Source organism: Thalassophryne amazonica, chromosome 22 (genome assembly GCF_902500255.1).
Source record: "Thalassophryne amazonica chromosome 22, fThaAma1.1, whole genome shotgun sequence".
Classification (NCBI taxonomy): Eukaryota; Metazoa; Chordata; class Actinopteri; order Batrachoidiformes; family Batrachoididae; genus Thalassophryne; species Thalassophryne amazonica.
Window position 1 is genome coordinate 7871029 of NC_047124.1, and position 20829 is coordinate 7891857.

The 20829-nt window shown below is 41.6% G+C and overlaps 1 protein-coding gene across 2 annotated transcripts; it reads left to right on the forward strand.

The window, feature by feature from the left end:
* On the forward strand, positions 1-14159 carry LOC117503778 (cystine/glutamate transporter-like). Of its 2 annotated transcripts, XM_034163025.1 has the most exons (12): positions 1-237; positions 3945-4071; positions 4156-4271; positions 4365-4490; positions 4583-4682; positions 8312-8356; positions 8457-8580; positions 8662-8765; positions 11318-11414; positions 13449-13598; positions 13681-13858; positions 14053-14159. In XM_034163025.1, exons 1-12 carry the CDS (start codon positions 24-26, stop codon positions 14115-14117), a joined length of 1446 nt encoding a protein of 481 aa, XP_034018916.1. In that variant the 5' UTR covers positions 1-23; the 3' UTR covers positions 14118-14159. The 2 variants fall into 2 exon arrangements, with proteins under 2 accessions (XP_034018916.1, XP_034018917.1); XM_034163026.1 differs by lacking the exons at positions 8662-8765; positions 11318-11414.
* Positions 14160-20829: the final 6670 nt, after the last annotated feature.

The window sequence follows — 20829 nt, forward strand, 5'->3', positions numbered from 1 at the left end:
AAGAAAGGAACCTGCACAGAGACATGGCCGGGGAAAAGACAAAGAAGCAGGAGGACGAGAAGGCGCAGTTGCAACTTCAGAGACAAATTGGGTTGCTGTCTGCTGTCTGTTTAATCGCCGGTACAGTGGTGGGCAGCGGGATTTTCATCGCACCCAAAGGAGTCCTGATGAACAGCGGCAACAGCGTGGGGCTCTCCCTGCTGGTGTGGACGCTAAGTGGGGTCCTCTCCTTATTTGGTAAGAAACCTCGATCTTTGCAGTCGTCATAAGTCCAACATCTTTATTGAGACATTTATTCTCCTTGTAGATCAGGAGTTGTGTCAGGACATCGGGCATGAACGTTGTGCCAAATCAAGATGCTGGTTCTTACTGAATCTACTTTCGCCACCCTGAGTGAAAGAAAGTAGCTGAAAGACAGCCAGAAAAAAAATATCATGCAAAGTACAATGACGAGTACTCACTGTAGAATTAGTCATGAATCGCAAATATATGTGATGAACAGAATCCAAAGGAGACAATGACTGAGCCGAGGCAAAAAAGATAAATATCACCATAATCAAACACAGCTTAAAAACATTTGCCAAAACAAGTGTTTTCTGTCACATAAAAACGAAGACGCAACTTCAATTCCCTGATGTGAGCATTAAAATAGAGGCCATCATCAAGTACAAAACCAGGACAGGGGTGGGTGGAAGGTCAGACAGCTTCATTTGGGTCTTTGAAAACAAGTTTTGCCTGAACAGTGTTTTAAAACCAATTTCAGGTTATTTAACACTTGTAGGCCCAGACATTTCCAGTTCTGCTGCCTGCTCCCTCCTCTTTGCTAAACATGTTAATTCCTCTCAATATGCTAACTTATTGGGAGGTCTCCACGGTAACACTCGGCCCGGCGGCCACACCCGCAGAGGTTGCTACCTGTAATGACAAAAGCCAAACTGCCTGTTTGAATAAAGTCTCATCGGAGTTTGAAGTTGAATTTCTAAGGTTGAATTTGTTTAGCATCAAATGTTCAGCCTCAAAAAGTTCAACCTAAAAAAAAATATCAACCTAAAAACATTCAACCTCAAAACCATAGAAAAGCAGGGAGAAACAATCAATCCCTGTCTCGATCATCCAGTGTTCAGTAATGTATCACGTTGTCGCTATGTATCTGCATATTGATTTGGGCACATTTTATGCCGGATGGCCATCCTGATGCAACTTCATGTTATATACAGAATGGACACAGGTACAAAAGTTACAAAAGTCGCCATCAAATTTCCAAGTCAAAAGTCCATTTTTCTGACATCTGTGAAGAAGATTGATTAACCTAATTGAATATTGGTTGGGTTAATACTTTTGTTTTTGAAATCCTAAAATCCTGATTTAGCCATTAGTTACTCTTCAAGAGATCTTTTCGTGTCTCTAAAATGACAATTTGTAAATTTGATGACATTGTACTTTTTCAAGCACAAAATATTTAATTTTTGCCATCATTACAGGTACATAAACATTTTAAGTACAGTAATTAATCATGTTGTGTCCCCCACCCCATCTGAGCTTCAACCAGCTTTGGAATTGTGTCATTTGTAGCAGACCATTTGGATAAACCTCTAGAAACTTTCTGGTCCATTCCAGAAAGCTACAAAGCTGTTGTAAATCAGTCACGATTTACAATAAACAACAACTTCAGAGCAGACACAACCCTTGCACACCTCCCTGTGGTCTCTGGTGTTCCCCTGTGGGGGGCTCAGACTCCAGGTTGGGAACCAGACGTAGGTCATGTGTGATAATATGCAACCCCAATTCCAATGAAATTGGGATGTTGTGTAAAATGTAAATAAAACAGAATAGAATAATTTGCAAATCCTCTTCAACCTATATTCAATTGAATACACCACAGAGACAAGATATTTAATGTTAAAACTGATAGACTTTTTTGTTTTTGTGCAAATATTTGCTCATTTTGAAATGGATGCCTGTAACAAATTTCAAAAAAGCTGGGACAGGGGCAACAAAAGACTGGGAAAGTTGATGAATGCTCAAAGAACACCTGTTTGGAACATTCCACAGGTGAACAGATTAATTGGAAACAGGTGAGTGTCATGATTGGGTATCAAAGGAGCATCCCCAAAAGTCTCAACCGTTCACAACTACATGAAAAAATAGTCCAACAGTTTAAGAACAATGTTTCTCAACGTTCAATTGCAAGGAATTTAGGGATTCCATCATCTACAGTCCATAATATAAACAGACGATTCAGAAAATCTGGAGAACTTTCTACACGTAAGCGGCAAGACCGAAAACCAACATTGAATGCCCATGACCTTCGATCCCTCAGGCGGGACTGCATTAAAAACTGACATCATTGTGTAAAGGATCTTCCCGTGTAGGCTTCAGAAAACCATTGTCAGTTAACACAGTTTATCGCTACATCTACAAGTGCAAATTAAAACTCTACCATGCAAAGCGAAAGCCATACATCAACAACATCCAGAAACACTGCCGCTTTCTCTGGGCCCGAGCTCATTTGAAATGGACAGAAGCAAAGTGGAAAAGTGTGCTGTGGTCTGATGAGTCCACATTTCGAATTGTTTTTGGAAATCATGGACATTGTGTCCCCTGGACAAAAGAGGACAAAGACCATCCAGATTGTTACCAGAGCAAAGTACAAAAGCCAGCATCTGTGATGGTATGGGGGTGTGTTAATTCCCATGGCATGGGCAACTTACACATCTATGATGCCACCATCAATGCTGAAAGGTACATCCAGGATTTGGAGCAACATATGTTGCCATCCAAGCAATGTCTTTTTCAGGGACGTCCCTGCTTATTTCAGCAAGACAATGCCAAGCCACATTCTGCACGTGTTGCAACAGCGTGGCTCTGTAGTAAAGTGCGGGTGCTAGACTGGCCTGCCTGCAGTCCAGACCTGTTGCCCACTGAAAATGTGTGGCGCATTATGAAGTGCAAAATACAACGCATCTGAATAGGTTTCTTAATAGTGCGTGATATTCGTGATTTTAATGGAGCATGTTTTTGGCTGTCAAAAAATCTTCCACGAATGTCACGCACCACCCTCTTTTCGCCTCATGTTGTGGAGGTCGCAACTGAGCGTGTTGATCCGCTATGATTAGTGGTGATCCTTAATAGAGCATGATAGCGTTCTTCTCTGATGTGCGCACAATTAAACCCTGCTGCACCGCATTCAGTTTCATTGCTGCAGTATGCTGAAGAAGAACAGTGACACCAAGTCGGCTAAAGGTTTCGTTCCAATGTTCATCAGCGCGCTCCTGCAAGTGTTCCACCTGCTGCATGTGCCTGATGTTTGGGAAAATGAGCGAGATGAGAGCCGTGTGAAGCCACACATCTGGATCTGTCTGCGTCCTCCTCCTTTCTGCACCACTCCATGGCACAGAGCCCAACAAGCATGCAGTCACAAAGTGCTTCTGTGGATTTTGAGGCGCAAACTGGAGCAATCTGAATTGTTCAGCAGCTGATGGATGAATATGGGTGTGTGTGGAGACAATTCACATCATTCACAATGTGACAGAACGTAATGATGCGCAACAACACGGAACATTATTCTTGACCGTGCGTAGAGGTTCCTGATCATTTTCCAGCAACACGGGCCATTAATCAGAATGCGTGGTAACAGGTTGCAGCAGTTCCTGAAGACACCTAGCCTCTCTCTCAGATCATCACATTTGTGATCAGCAGCCAAGAATGTATACTTTGTAGCATTCGTGACTTGTTGTTGTTATGTGTAAATGCAGCATTAGGTGCAAGTGGGGTGGGGTTGCAAGGACAAAAAAAAAAACTTGGAACAGCTAATCTTCACAAACAACGGGTATGTTTTTTTTTATTGGAATGAATCACAGTACGCTCCTGCCACTCTTGGAGGTGGATTAATAAGCAATCATCACTCGAGATTCCGTGTGTAAATTATTTCTCCACTCTGGCAGGAAGTCTGTGCTATGCTGAACTTGGCACCACTTTTAAAAAGTCAGGGGCCCACTACACTTATCTGCTGGAGACACTGGGGCCACTACCTGCCTTCTTACGCCTCTGGGTTGAGTTTCTGTTCATCAGGTTTGCTGGATCTTTGACATTTCAGATAGAAAATTGATGCCATCATAAGACGCAGTATGTAGCACAGATCTTTCCTGTCTACAGGCCGGCTGTAACCTCCTATGTGGCCCTGGCGTTTGGGCGTTACGTGGTGGAGCCGTTCTTTGCACCTTGTGCTGCTCCCACAGTGCTCGTCAAACTCGTCAGTATCCTCGGACTGAGTGAGCGTCTCTTCCTCTGATGTCCACAGTGCCAAAGTCTAAGACCAGGATGTGTTTAAACACCTGTCTGATCTGCTGTTTGTGTCCCTGCAGCACTCGTGGTGGCAGTGAACTGTTGGAGTGTGTCCATGGCGTCTCGCACTCAGGTCACCTTGACTTTCATCAAAACATTTTCCCTGATCCTCATCATTGTCCCCGGTGTCATCACTCTGTCCAAAGGTGGAAGGACCTGATACATCATCAATTAATGTGTTGCTGTTGATGATGTCTTGTGAAAGTGAATTTCAGAAAACCTGTCTGTTTCTTTGCAGGGCAGACAGAAAATTTCCAAAATGGTTTTGATGTTAACGTAACGTCACTGCACAAGTTACCGCTGGCATTCTATAACGGTTTATACGCTTACGGTGGATGGTGAGAAAACATACAGTGCATCATGAGGGCCACTTTAAAAACAATTTAGGGAATATCTGGCTGAAAGATGAAGTAAACTAACCAACAGGGGCAGAACGATCCCTTTATACATTCACTATACATCACTTCTTGTTTCTTCATGATCTGTGGATTAGGTTTGGAAAAAAGTATATGAAATGCCAAAACATGTGGATTTATGTTTAAAAGCAATAATTAAATAAGTAAATAAAAATATCCACATCCAGAAGCAGTATTGCAATGGTTCTTCCTCTTTGTACGATTGATCACTCCACCATTTTTTAAGGCAACTGGCTAAAAAATCTTTAAAATGGTGAGTTTAACAATGGATAGGAGCTCAGTTGCACATGTGGACATCACAGTGTGTGCTGTTACTTACACCCCCGTCACACTAGAGTACGAATGACTCCAAATGCCGTACGAATGAGGATTCGAGCCACATTCAGGCAAATTCGAGCTGCATTCAAACTCCTCCTACAGCATTCTTACAAGAGTCGGCACATTCGTGGGGCCAGAGCATATGCACTCTAAACTCGTGTTGCGCTTGTGGAAAACAATTGAACAGTGGTCAGGGTTCAGTCGTAACGCAATGTGACTGCAGTCGTAATATTCATAGGGAAATTTGTACGCAATTCGAAGCATTCGAGGAATATGAATTGATAGAGCAGATGAAATCCCAGCCGAATGGCCTGACCCTACCTGCACACACCTCCCCGTCACACTAAAGCACGAATGAGCCCGAATGCCACATGAATGGGCATTCGAACTACAGTCGGGCAAATTCGAGCTGCATTCAAAATCCTCGTTCAGGAATCTTTATGCCACACAGTCGGGCACATTTGTGCAGCTAGCTTGAAAGTACAGCACATGCACACCACTATTGAGCTACATCCAAAGTGGGGAAACGCCTCCAGTGATCTCATGGCCTCCTGCACCTTTCAGTCCAGTTGTAATAACAGCTGATCGAAGCGCTGCGCGTGCGGTAGGTTGGATCACCCACACAGCTCGCTGTGCGTGTTTGCGCACATATCATCTGATTGCTTTACCTTTTGTGCGTAAACCTGTCTGGTGAGTGGGGGGGGAATAGCATGAGTGCACCCGGGGGTGGGTGGTAAGACATCCAACCCATGAACTGGCATGTAATCAGTTCAAGGGTTGGATGTCTTCAGAAGTGCGGACCACAGCACTTGCTCTGCCATGCCCCTCCCCTTGCTTGTCTTCGGAGTATGTACAGCATTGGAGATGCATTCTACATATTCCTGATCCATTCTGCCGGCATTGTGGGGTTTCATGCTGTGTTCTTTTTTCCCCTTGTCTTATTTCTTTTATTTTGTTTTTTGAGTTTTTCATGTGTCATGCTGTGTTGTGTCCGCATTCGACCTGCATTCTGGGTAGTCGACCTGGATTCGGGAGCTGCTGCACTCCGAATGTGCACAAATCATTCGACGCAGCTTCAAAACATATTTTGGGTATTCTTACGGCATTTGTACAAATCTGTACGAATGTCTGTCCCATACAAATACGGCTCGAATTCTGGCTGTTCTTCCCATCCCGGCTGTTTGTACAGCATTCAGACTCATTTGTGCTCTAGTGTGACAGGGCCATTAAGGATGTTTGAATCCAAAAAATAAGGAAGATGGACAAATGAATTGGGTGTCATTTGATGCAGTTTGGACAAAAATAATCATCAGCTGGACGCTAATGAAGAAATAAACAGTGGATTTTGTGCAGGAAGCTCTCAGCATTTGGTGTGTATCACAAGGACTGTTAAATTAGAAAAATAAGCAAGATAGACAAATAAATGTGAGATGGACAATATATTGGATGTTATTTGACACAGATGAAGACTGATTACTGGTGTTGGAAACACCATAATCAAAACATAAGTCCTGTTATGGTTAGAGGTCCGTACGGGACCAGACCGGTACAGACGATGAACTCAAATGCTGGGAGTAAGGAACAGAACTGGTTGTGTAGGAAAAAATATTTATTTACAATAACTGGATAAATAATAATGCTGCGCTGGCATGCCTGCAGAGTGGAGAGTCATCCTGCTTGTAATGGTGGAAATTAGGGAGATGCAGGTTCCTGAGATAGTCTTGAAAGAGAACTGAATTCCAGGAGTATATGGTACTGGAGCCGGGGCCAGGTGGGACGTACTAGGAGAACGGAGGAGAGAGGAGGTGCATGATTGCACTTGTAACACTGAAGCCTTTAACAACAGACGGTTCACTGAAGGCTTAAAACAGGAATGAACACAGTTCTGGAAATAATGTTCACAGTCTAGGAAATAAGGTCTGCTGTTCAGGAATCGTTCAGTTCATGATTATCTTCAGAGGTCAAAGATCAGGTGATGCGCATCTTGTGACGCAGTTCCAAATTAAGCAGGATTTCACTTTAGAAACGACTTGGAAATTTCTTTGTAGTTCAATGTCAGAGTTCTTATAGTTCTGGGAAACAGTTCTTGGTACACTTCAAGTAGCCAGTTCTTGGAAACAGTTCTTAGTCATGCACAGTCACAAACTGCAGAGTGAGAACGGGATCTCACAGCACATGAAGGAACTTAACTGAAATGTGGCAGAGCTGTGTGTTCTGTAGCTGAGAGCCAGAGCGTTCCAAAGTGACATCGTGCAGAATGTGGCGTAGGAGCCAGGAATGTGTGCGACAAGGAAGCCACGCAGGAGAGTGTTTGGGAACACCATAAACATCAACGGGTTCTAATACGGAAATTAGACTTGGCCAGGTTACCGAGGAACGAGCTGCAGAGAGCTCAGATGTCAGAGCACATGGAAGCGGCAGGAAAGATGAGGTCAAGGTCATGGAAGCTTCACGATCAGGATGCAATGCAAGAATCTGGCAGTGAATGAGCTGAAAGCCTGGGTTTAAGTAACCCGCTGCTGATGAGCCGCTCATGAACGTCAGGTGCATGTCTTTGATAAGAAGCAGGTGCTCCTCGGCTCTGAGTGCACCATCTGGGGGAAAAACAGACAAACAACACACAAGAGGAGAGAGACAGAAGGGGAGAGAGGCAGCCAGAAGGCTGGCCACAACAAGTCCATTTGATTTTTTAATCAACTCTTTAATTTGGGATTTTTATACATTATTCCAGTGTACTTTTGCTTTTGGACCTTATATTGTTTAGTGGGTTGATTCCTATAACACAATTCATAAATTAATAAAAAAAAAAAGACATAATTCTTAAAACAAATGATCAAGAGTCAATATTATGTTGTTAATAAGAAAGGTGTGATTTTTTAGGAAATATAAGTCACAGGACCTCCCATACCAGTAAAAAAATAAAAATAAAAATATGACTTACACTCTGGAAAATATGGTCGTTCCTTATCGAACACATGAAAATGTTGAGAAATCAGTAAAAAAGACAAATTACAATAAAATCCTGTCTCACTGCAAAACAGTAAATAATTCTAAACCACATCGCTAAAATTTAATGAGTTCTTTGTTTTGAAAATATTGACAGTTCCAGGTTTTGTTGATATTTCCCTTATTATTTTGTGCATGCGAGTAATTTTAGTGTTGAGTAAAATCCTTGACGGAGGCAAAAAATATGAAAACATCTCCATGAACGAACTTTTACACTTTTCCTTCAGGTTTTATCTGAACTTTGTCACAGAAGAAGTCATCAATCCGACCAGGTATTTCCCACCTGCTCTCCACTCAGTGTATTTCCAAACACATTGCTGTGTTGACAATAGACCTGTGTGTGTGTGTGTGTGTGTGTGTGTATCCTGTCAGAAACATCCCTCTGGCAGTGATCTTATCCATGGTGACTGTGACCGTCTTCTATGTGCTTATTAATGTGGCCTATTACACGGTGATGACGCCTGCTGAGATGCTGCTGTCTGACACTGTGGCAGTGGTCAGTACGACACCACATACACACACACACATACACACACACACACGCTGACAGTGTACTAATCTCGTCTCATCTCTGCAGACATTTGCCAATCGTACACTCCACTGGATTGCTTTTCTCGTCCCTGTACTGGTGGCCTTGTCGTGCCTGGGGGCATTGAACGGCGGCCTCTTTGGATCACCGAGGTGAAGCTGTCACACATGGCTTTTTATGGTGCCATTACTGTAGCAACAGTATTTGCAAATGTGTATTTCAATCCATGTGTTTGTAACCAGATCCACAAATGTGTAAAAAAAAAAAACCTGTGTGTGTGTATTGGATGTGTTCTTACGCATGATTTTTGCTACACTCCTGCCACAGAAGATCTGCAAATCTGTGCAGCGATTTGTACCTGTGTCTGTACTTGTCTGTGCCTCTGTGGCTATACAGCATATCGGTCACCTCTACCGTTTTAAGCCTTGCTGGGCCCTCGAAGAACATCCATTGATTCTGAGGATGGGACCGATCCGATCCAGTATCTGTATCAGCTACTGATACCAACGTAATTCAACTATTGGAAAATACCGTTACAACCTGCAGCATTTTCCGATATCGGAGAGGAGCCAAGTCTGTGAAACCTCTCAACTGCTGCTGGCTATCTGCTGTTTTCTGCTGAGCGTGAGGAGGCGAGGGGGGAGGGGGAGCTTTCTGAACTGAAGCTGTGCTGTTTGAGAGAGGTCTCTTCTGCAGCTGAGGAGCAGTGTTCTAAGCCATAGATAGTGGCACATTTCCCCCCGGCTCTGGGGTTCAAATTGTCTGTGCCACCGAGCATGGATTTCCCAAAAATTAACTGAATTGTTGCCGAGAATGTGTGCTGAAAAATCAGCCGCTTTAGTTCCCCCTAGGCTGTGAAACACTATGGAACAGCACAGCAGAACAGAATTTCTATCCACGAATTGGGGGAAAAAAACACCATTTAGCAAACACTGTCTGTTGATATTCAATTAAACGAAATACACCCACTTAATGTACGACTGCAGTGCCTTTCAAAAGTATTGGAACACTTGGTATTTCACACATTATAATTTGTTCATGCCATTTAAAATACAAAGAAAAAAAATAAAAATCTAAAATTATCGTCCTTAACATCAAACTGAAAACAAATCTGTACAACTTGGTATGAGAGGCACAGACAAGTCTCCACACAGGTGCAAATTGCTGCACGGATTTGCGGATCTGCCGCAGCAGGAGTGTAGCAAAAGTCACGTGTAAGAAGGGATAGACCGATTATCGTCCGATTACATGCTGGCACATAATCAGCCATTTGTTTTGTTTTTTTGTTTGGGTTTTTTGGGGTTTTTTTGTTACACATTTGTAGATCTGGCTATATACACACAGAACGAAATACAACCCCAATTCCAATGAAGTTGGGACATTGTGCAAGATGTAAATAAAAACAGAATACAATGATTGAAAATCCTCTTCAACCTATATTCAATTGAATACAGACAAGATATTTAATGTTCAAACTGATAAACTTTGTTTTGTGCAAATATTTGCTCATTTTGAAATGGGTGCCTGCAACACATTTCAAAAAAGCTGGGACAGTGGTATGTTTATGACCTTCGATCCCCCAGGTGGCACTGCATCAAAAACCAACATCATTGTGTAAAGGATCTTACTGCGTGGGCTCAGGAACACTTCAGAAAACCATTGTCAGTTAACACAGTTCGTCGCTACATCTACAAGTGCAAGTTAAAACTCTACCATGCAAAGCGAAAGCCATATATCAAAACATCCAGAAACACCGCCGCTTTCTCTGGGCCCGAACTCATTTGAAATGGAAGGATGCAAAGTGGAAAAGTCTTCTGTGGTCTGATGAGTCCACATTTCAAATTGTTTTTGGAAATCATGGAAGTTGTGTCCTCCGGACAAAAGAGGAAAAAGACCATCCAGATTGTTACCAGTGCAAAGTTCAAAAGCCAGCATCTGTGATGGTATGGGGGTGTGTTATTGCCCATGGTATGGGCAACTTACACATCTGTGATGGCACCATCAATGCTGAAAGGTACATCCAGGTTTTGGAGCAACACATACTGCCATCCAAGCAACGTCTTTTTCAGGGACGTCCCTGCTTATTTCAGCAAGACAATGCCAAGCCACATTCTGCACGTGTTACAACAGCGTGGCTTCATAGTAAAAGAGTGCAGGTACTAAACTGGCCTGCCTGCAGTCCAGACCTGTCGAAAATGTGTGGCGCATTATGAAGCGCAAAATACGACAACGGAGACCCCGGACTGTTGAACAACTGAAGTCGTACATCAAGCAAGAATGGGAAAGAATTCCACCTACAAAGCTTCAACAATTAGTGTCCTCAGTTCCCAAACGCTTATTGAGTGTTGTTAGAAGGAAAGGTGATGTAACACAGTGGTAAACATACCACTGTCAGTTTTTTTGAAACGTGTTGCAGGCATCCATTTCAAAATGAGCGAATATTTGCACAAAAACAATAAAGTTGATCAGTCTGAACATTAAATATCTTGTCTTTGTGGTGTATTCAATTGAATATAGGTTGAAGAAGATTTGCAAATCATTGTATTCTGTTTTTAATTTACATTTTACACAACGTCCCAACTTCATTGGAATTGGGGTTGTACACATTTGCAAATACCTCAGCTACAATAATGGCCCCATGGTTGTTGATCTGTGCATGTGGTTAAATCAAAGAGCCTGATGCTTCAGCCTGACTGTGTTGCAGGATGTTTTTTGTGGGATCCAGAGAGGGTCACTGGCCTACGCTATTCTCAATGATCCACATCCGCAGACGCACACCTCTGCCCGCCATACTGTTACTGGTAACCTGACAAACCTACAACAAAACCCAGCGAATGCCATATTTGAAGTCACTGTGTCCTTTTTGTTTTACAATAATCAACTACACTAAGAAAAAGATAAAGAGCATCTGTACAATCAAACCTTAAAATCAAATATTTTAAAGTAAAAGAAACATTATATTTGAGAACCAGACAAAGCTCAGACTCTTCATTTGGTTTATAATATTTTTGGGATCAGTATTCCGATTTTCCCAGACAGTAACTGCTATCTGAAGCAGGAAGCTCAGTCAGTTATCGGCTATACAACAGTGCTCTCTAGTGGTAGTAACCAGTCACTGAGCCATTTCTGAAAAAGAAAATCTAACTTCTTGAGCCTCACCAAACTGTTCTGTTTTTCCAAATAGAAAACCTAAACCCTGCAAGATTATTTTTCCAAAAAAAACTTCCATATGTTTGCAAGTTATCCTGTAAAGAATAAGAAAAAGAAATACTGTCTGAAAAACCTCATATCCCTGTCACATTAGAGCACGAATGTGCCAAAATGCTGTACGAATGAAGAATTGAAAGACAGTCTTGCAAATTCAAGTTGCACTCGAACGCCTCATACAGGATTCTTACAGCAGTTGGCACATTTGTGTGCACTCTTCTTTCGTGTTGCACTTGTGTTGGAAAACATTTCAATGGTGGTTGAGTTGCTGTTGTACTGCAATCTGACTGCAGTTGTAATATACGTGAGTACGTGAGTTCACTGCATTGCACCACGACTGAAGGCTATTCCCAGTAATAACGGCTGTGGGTGTGCACGTCACTAATCAGATGTCCATAATAATTTGATCACACATGCACTACAATAAAGCAATAGTCAGAGGACCCTGGTTGACATGTTCCACCTTAGATTTGGAATGTATAATAGAAGATAAACCTTCCTGAATTTTCATGTAATTGGTCCATGGGTTGGACACAGCAGGTTTTCAAAAGAGTGGACCACAGCGCTCGCCCCCACCCTGCTTGCCTTCCAGCCAGACCTTGGACATACAGCACTGCATGGGCATTCTGAATATTGATGTTGCATTCTGCTGGTGTTGTGAGGTTTCATACTGTTTTCTTTTTATTTGTTGTCTTTTTTTATTTTATTCAGTTTTTATTTTTTTTTGTGTTACGTGCTGTGTTGTGTCCGCATTCGACATGCACTCTGTGTAGTCAACCTGGATTCGGAAGCTGCTGCACTCCGAAAGTCCGCGAATCTTTCAAGAAGGCTTCCAAACACATTCTGGGTATTCGTACGACAAGCGTACACGGCTGTACAACTGTCTGTCTTGCACTAATGCGGCTTGAATTATGGCTGTTTTTCCCATTTGGCTGATTCACATGGCATTCACGCTCATTTGTGCTCTAGTGTGATGGGACCCTTAATGGTTGTACTTAATGTTGTACGTGTAAATTAAGACTGTTTTTTAAAGAATAGTTCATTAGAGCACATTAACAACTTATAGAACGACAATGCCCAAATTATGGATTTTCCTAATATGAAATTTTAGTGACTGAACATCCACATCACTTAAATTTACCAATCTGAAATTTAACATCGACTCAGTTTACATGGACAGTAAAAATCCAGTTATTGTCCTTATTCTAAATAAATCTATCTATGGATTATGACGTACAGAACAGCTTCTGATAAATGACTAACAGCCACATTGCTTCCCCAACATGTGATCCAAAATGTTGGTCAAACCTGAGTAGAAGGTCAGAGTCTGATTCAGGTGTTTCCTCCACATGCCTTAAGCAGACTCTTACTTACTCTGATGTTGATCTAATTTGGGCTAAGGTCATCAGAAAATGCCATTTACATGGCAGGGTCTTATTCAGAAACGTGGTCTTAATCAGATTAAGATCAAAATATTACTGTCCAAGTGTCCATGTCAGCATATTTAGATCAGGAATCATCTGAATGGCTCCAAATATAAACCCATTCTTGATTTGATTATTAACTGGGCTAAAATCAACAGTTCTTCACTGAATAAGTCCGTGTTTGGGTCTTCATCATATCTGCAGTACCCCTTTTTCTTGGTCATGTTAATCACTGGAGAGATCTACCAGCTGATCAACTTCGCCTCCGCTGCCCGTTGGTTTTTCATCGCCTTGGCAACCTTGGGGCTGCTCATTCATCGATACCGCTTCCCGCTTCACCCGAGACCTTTCAAGGTGAGCGTGTCTGGAATTAAACCATCATTCTGTTACAGCTTCACTTTTCCACTCTAACTTAAAGTTGTGTTGACATCCAAAGGTCCCAATTGTCATCACAGTCATCTTCACAGTGGTTTGTTTCTTCATCGTGGGTCTGTCTCTGTACTCAGACCCCTGGAACATAGGGAAAAGTTTGGCTCTCACACTGACCGGAGTCCCAGTTTACTACGTGACCATCTACCGCTCCTGCCTGCCCAACAAATGGAGACGTGCCTTAAGTGAGTTTTCTTCCAACTGAAAATTTTGAGTAGAAAATACACTGGACAGTTTAAAATTCCACATAATTTGTACTTCATGTGATACATCAAACTATTCATAAATCCATCCAAAATAAAATCAGGTACAACCAGCCATGAACCTTAAGGTTTGAACTGTTTGACCCTTATCATTATTCTCTCCTCTACATTCCCAGACTACTGCACCAAGCAGCTGCAGATCCTTCTAGAAGTTGCTCAACAAGAAGTCCAGACGTACTGAAGATCCCCCAAAACCACTGATTGATCTACTGGACACCACCTTAAACAGTCATGAGTGAGAAGATGTTCTGTCTACTTTAAAACCCAAATCATATTATAAACTTTTTAAATCAACTGAAAATTGGCGTTTTGTTATTTTTCTTATTCTTGGCAATGAGTGGCAATGAATGAATCACATCAGTAACTATGTCACAACCCCGTCAAATTAATACAGCATCATAATAAGCTCTTCAATCAGAATCAGAATTTATTATTATTATCATAGTACATGACACCAGAAAAAAAACTGTGCATGACAATGAAATTAAAAATATTAAAAATTCTGATTCAACTTGTCGGACAAACATTTGCAGGCCACAACTTGAAGAAATGAAGAAGAGCCACACTGTCTTAATACTTTCTTGACCAAATCTTTGCACATCCCAAAACACTGCTTGCTTTGGATGGAAAGGTGTAAAAACTAATGACTGATATATAAAACCAACAAGTATTAAATTACAGTTAAAGATTGCCAGTAAAATTACAGACCAAAATAACTGGTCTGTTGTAAGAGGGAGAAAAAAAAAAAAACAGCCAGAAAAAAACTGAGAAGTTGAAGGATTTCAAATGGTGTTTACGTGTATAAACGTTATCTTAAATTTATTTCATGAATATCATTTTTACCCGAGGTCATGAAATATGGCCATCGGGTATTGCAAAGACTTTGCGTCCACCCATCCGTTTGTCCGTGCTCAACGTAAGTCCAGTCCTATTACGGCCAGAGTTTTCAAATTAACAGGGAACATACTTGGGACAGAGACCTTGGAAAAGTTTTTTTTTTCTTTGCATCCTGAACAAATTTCCTGGCAGTTTTTGTTAGTCCACCTAACCGTGGTTTGGTTCCAACAGAGTCCCTCATTTTCCACTTCTTAATTAGAGTTTGGATACTGCTGATTGGCATTCTCAGTCCTTTGGATTTTTTGGATTTCAACTACCTTTTCCCACAGATCCTTTGACAAGTCTTTTGCTTTCCCTCTGCCTCAGAAACAAGAAATGTCAGTGCAGCACTGGATGAAAGATGCAAGGGTCTGTCAGAAGCCCAGAAACTCACTGACTTTTTATACACACTATGATTTAAAAAGAGTAAACACAGTTGTTTGACAATAAATGGCTCTACACAACCACTAACCATGAGTGAAATTTTTTTTTGCGTTGTCATTCATATTATCTGAAAAATTGCCAAAAAAAAAAAATCTAACAATTCTGCAAGGGGTATGTAAACTTATGAGCACAACTGTATCATTTGTAATGTATGTGATGATTGTGTTCTGCACAGTCAACACGACTCGAACTAGAAACACTGTGGAAAGTAAAGTGTGTCAGAGTTCCAGCAGCAACAGACGGGCTTTCGGGTGTGACCTGAATGACAAAAGACCAACTACCATCTCACATCTCTCACTGTGCTTTAGGAAGACACTTCATGACTGCTTTTTTCCCTCTTCTTTCTTCCACATAAGTCAAAATTTATTAGAAAGTGGTGACATCTGACAAAGACAAAGCTATTGGAAACAGGACGGCGTTTCAACAAGAATGTGTCTCACAATAACTGATATTTCCAAAATGCTCAAAATCACACTACGCTGGTTCAATATGTCAGCTTTGACATTTACTGCAAACTGCAGTCATGTCTGCCAGCACGTCTGACAGGAGCAACCTTTTCACACACGTTCACATTGTCATCCTCCAACTATTTATTTTTTATTTTTATTGTCCTTGAGAATGCAGTAAAGTACTTTTAATTTTTTGCCCTAGAGGGGGCTTGATGTGAAATATTCTTCCCGTTGCATGAATGGAAAATACTCATTATTTGTTTTATATGACACTTAAATAGATCCTTGTCATTTGATTTTTTTTTTTAAACTCAAAATTAGACAGCTGTAAGCAACATGTTTGCAGCCTGGTCCTTTGTGTGTGAGGTTTGCATGTCCCCCCCATGTTTATGTGAGTTCCTTCGGGGTACGTGTTCCAGTGTCGCAGACCTAGCGGTCCGCCCCTAAAAACTGCCACTCAATCCAGCCACTCGTCTGAGACAGTCTCTTCACCCAAAGTGATCAAACTGAATGATGGGTTTATTAACCATCAGATGATAAAGCTAAAACCTCTTAAATTATTCTAAAGTCAGTTTTAGGCAGAAACGAGGCCGTTTTAAGCAGAAACGAGGCAATACTCGGTGACGCTTTGAAATGACTGACGCAGTGAATGCATCAGCTAGCAGCTTGTGTAGCTGTGGTGCTCTGATTGCTTCCTCAGGTTTGTATGACAAAATAATGCTGAATTTATGTGGAAATGATTGCTGTACAAAAGTTTCAGATATCTGTCGCTGAGTTAGATGATGACTGGAATGCAGTTTGAAGGTGTTAATCCATGAACTGTGGCTTGTGATGCATGCGCAGTGAAAGCAGGGTGGGACGATTTTTAGGGGGGACTGTTCTGTCTGCGACACCGGTGTCGCCGACCCTAAAAATGACGCGGTTCACAGAATTTGCCTTGTTTCTGCTTAAAATGACCTAGTTTCCGCTTAAGACTCAATACAGTATGATTTAAGAGGTTTTACCTTTATCATCTGATGGTTGATAATCCATTTGATTGCTGAACAGACTCCGTCTCAGACGTGCTGCTGTGGTCCGAAACGATGCATGCGCAGATGCAAAAGGCAGACCGATTTTTAGGGGCGGGCCATTTGGTCTGTTACACCGGCACCCACTTCCAAAGACATGCAGGTTAGATGAATAGGTGACTATAAAATTGACCATAGGTTTGAGTGAAAATGCGCTTGTCTATCTCCATGTGATGGCCTTACGGCACACTGACAGCCTGTCCAGGGTGAACCCCACCTCTCACTCAGTGACTACTTTGATAGGCTCTAGCACCCTATGATCCAGAACTGGAAAAAGCAGGTATAGGAAATGAATGAATGAGTGAATTCTTTGAAGAATGTCTACTTTCCTTAAAGCAAAAAAAAAATCTTCACCTGACAGCACTTCTGCAGCCGCTCGCGATGTCCCCGAAAAAATTGTATAAGCTTCTAATCAACTAATGGCACACGCGATTTCGCTTCGTATCATGGACGCATTTTTTATGAAATGGCTGTGAAGTCATGCAACGGAGCAAAACTTATGCAACAAAATTAAATGTAAATGGAACAAAATTGTACAAAATTAATGTATATCATAGAATGGATTCTTCAAGCTTCAAGGGAATCTCAATATATCCACACTTGACAGATAAGTCAAGTGTGCCTCTACTGGTGGTTGGCTCTCACTGCGGTATTGTATCACTTCCTGTTCCGGAGCACAGCGGTGTTTTTCTGTATCTGTTAGCTGTTTAATCTGCGCAGTTAGATTGATCTAGTTATCTAGATTACGATTTGTTTCCCAGTGTAATCTTTACGTGCCTTAACTAAAGCACTCCTTCTGCTGAATCACCTCTAAATTATTTACACATTATTCACTTTGCGTGTTTTTAGGAATCTGCTAGCTTAGCGTAGCTACTAGCTCTTAGCCGATTTAGCATGGCGGCTTCTCCTGTCTCTCCCGCTCTTTTCTGCTCTGGGTGTGAAATGTTTAGTTATTCCTCGGCCTCCTTTAGCAGTAACGGTACTTGTAATAAGTGTAGCTTATTCATAGCTTTGGAGGCCAGGCTGGGTGAATTGGAGACTCGGCTCCGCACCGTGGAAAATTCTACAGCTAGCCAGGCCCCTGTAGTCGGTGCGGACCAAGGTAGCTTAGCCGCCGTTAGTTACCCCCTGGCAGATCCCGAGCAGCCGGGAAAGCAGCCCGACTGGGTGACTGTGAGGAGGAAGCGTAGTTCTAAACAGAAGCCCGTGTACACCGCCAACCCATTCACATTTCTAACCGTTTTTCCCCACTCGGCGACACACCCGCCGAGGATCAAACTCTGGTTATTGGCGACTCTGTTTTGAGAAATGTGAAGTTAGCGACACCAGCAACCATAGTCAATTGTCTTCCGGGGGCCAGAGCAGGCGACATTGAAGGAAATTTGAAACTGCTGGCTAATGCTAAGTGTAAATTTGGTAAGATTGTACTTCACGTTGGCAGTAATGACACCCGGTTACGCCAATCGGAGGTCACTAAAATTAACATTAAATCGGTGTGTAACTTTGCAAAAACAATGTCGGACTCTGTAGTTTTCTCTGGGCCCCTCCCCAATCGGACCGGGAGTGACATGTTTAGCCGCATGTTCTCCTTGAATTGCTGGCTGTCTGAGTGGTGTCCAAAAAATGAGGTGGGCTTCATAGATAATTGGCAAAGCTTCTGGGGAAAACCTGGTCTTGTTAGGAGAAACGGCATCCATCCCACTTTGGATGGAGCAGCTCTCATTTCTAGAAATCTGGCCAATTTTCTTAAATCCTCCAAACCGTGACTATCCAGGGTTGGGACCAGGAAGCAGAGTTGTAGTCTTACACACCTCTCTGCAGCTTCTCTCCCCCTGCCATCCCCTCATTACCCCATCCCCGTAGAGACGGTGTCTGCTCCCAGACCACCAATAACCAGCAAAAATCTATTTAAGCATAAAAATTCAAAAAGAAAAAATAATATAGCACCTTCAACTGCACTACAGACTAAAACAGTTAAATGTGGTCTATTAAACATTAGGTCTCTCTCTTCTAAGTCCCTGTTGGTAAATGATATAATAATTGATCAACATATTGATTTATTCTGCCTTACAGAAACCTGGTTACAGCAGGATGAATATGTTAGTTTAAATGAGTCAACACCCCCGAGTCACACTAACAGTCAGAATGCTCGTAGCACGGGCCGGGGCGGAGGATTAGCAGCAATCTTCCATTCCAGCTTATTAATTAATCAAAAACCCAGACAGAGCTTTAATTCATTTGAAAGCTTGACTCTTAGTCTTGTCCATCCAAATTGGAAGTCCCAAAAAACAGTTTTATTTGTTATTGTCTATCGTCCACCTGGTCGTTACTGTGAGTTTCTCTGTGAATTTTCAGACCTTTTGTCTGACTTAGTGCTTAGCTCAGATAAGATAATTATAGTGGGCGATTTTAACATCCACACAGATGCTGAGAATGACAGCCTCAACACTGCATTTAATCTATTATTAGACTCTATTGGCTTTGCTCAAAAAGTAAATGAGTCCACCCACCACTTTAATCATATCTTAGATCTTGTTCTGACTTATGGTATGGAAATAGAAGACTTAACAGTATTCCCTGAAAACTTCCTTCTGTCTGATCATTTCTTAATAACATTTACATTTACTCTGATGGACTACCCAGCAGTGGGGAATAAGTTTCATTACACTAGAAGTCTTTCAGAAAGTGCTGTAACTAGGTTTAAGGATATGATTCCTTCTTTATGTTCTCTAATGCCATATACCAACACAGTGCAGAGTAGCTACCTAAACTCTGTAAGTGAGATAGAGTATCTCGTCAATAGTTTTACATCCTCATTGAAGACAACTTTGGATGCTGTAGCTCCTCTGAAAAAGAGAGCTTTAAATCAGAAGTGCCTGACTCCGTGGTATAACTCACAAACTCGTAGCTTAAAGCTGATAACCCGTAAGTTGGAGAGGAAATGGCGTCTCACTAATTTAGAAGATCTTCACTTAGCCTGGAAAAAGAGTCTGTTGCTCTATAAAAAAAAGCCCTCCGTAAAGCTAGGACATCTTTCTACTCATCACTAATTGAAGAAAATAAGAACAACCCCAGGTTTCTTTTCAGCACTGTAGCCAGGCTGACAAAGAGTCAGAGCTCTATTGAGCTGAGTATTCCATTAACTTTAACTAGTAATGACTTCATGACTTTCTTTGCTAACAAAATTTTAACTATTAGAGAAAAAATTATTCATAACCATCCCAAAGACGTATCGTTATCTTTGGCTGCTTTCAGTGATGCCGGTATTTGGTTAGACTCTTTCTCTCCGATTGTTCTGTCTGAGTTATTTTCATTAGTTACTTCATCCAAACCATCAACATGTTTATTAGACCCCATTCCTACCAGGCTGCTCAAGGAAGCCCTACCATTATTTAATGCTTCGATCTTAAATATGATCAATCTATCTTTGTTAGTTGGCTATGTACCACAGGCTTTTAAGGTGGCAGTAATTAAACCATTACTTAAAAAGCCATCACTTGACCCAGCTATCTTAGCTAATTATAGGCCAATCTCCAACCTTCCTTTTCTCTCAAAAATTCTTGAAAGGGTAGTTGTAAAACAGCTAACTGATCATCTGCAGAGGAATGGTCTATTTGAAGAGTTTCAGTCAGGTTTTAGAATTCATCATAGTACAGAAACAGCATTAGTGAAGGTTACAAATGATCTTCTTATGGCCTCGGACAGTGGACTCATCTCTGTGCTTGTTCTGTTAGACCTCAGTGCTGCTTTTGATACTGTTGACCATAAAATTTTATTACAGAGATTAGAGCATGCCATAGGTATTAAAGGCACTGCGCTGCGGTGGTTTGAATCATATTTGTCTAATAGATTACAATTTGTTCATGTAAATGGGGAATCTTCTTCACAGACTAAAGTTAATTATGGAGTTCCACAAGGTTCTGTGCTAGGACCAATTTTATTCACTTTATACATGCTTCCCTTAGGCAGTATTATTAGACGGTATTGCTTAAATTTTCATTGTTACGCAGATGATACCTAGTTTTATCTATCCATGAAGCCAGAGGACACACACCAA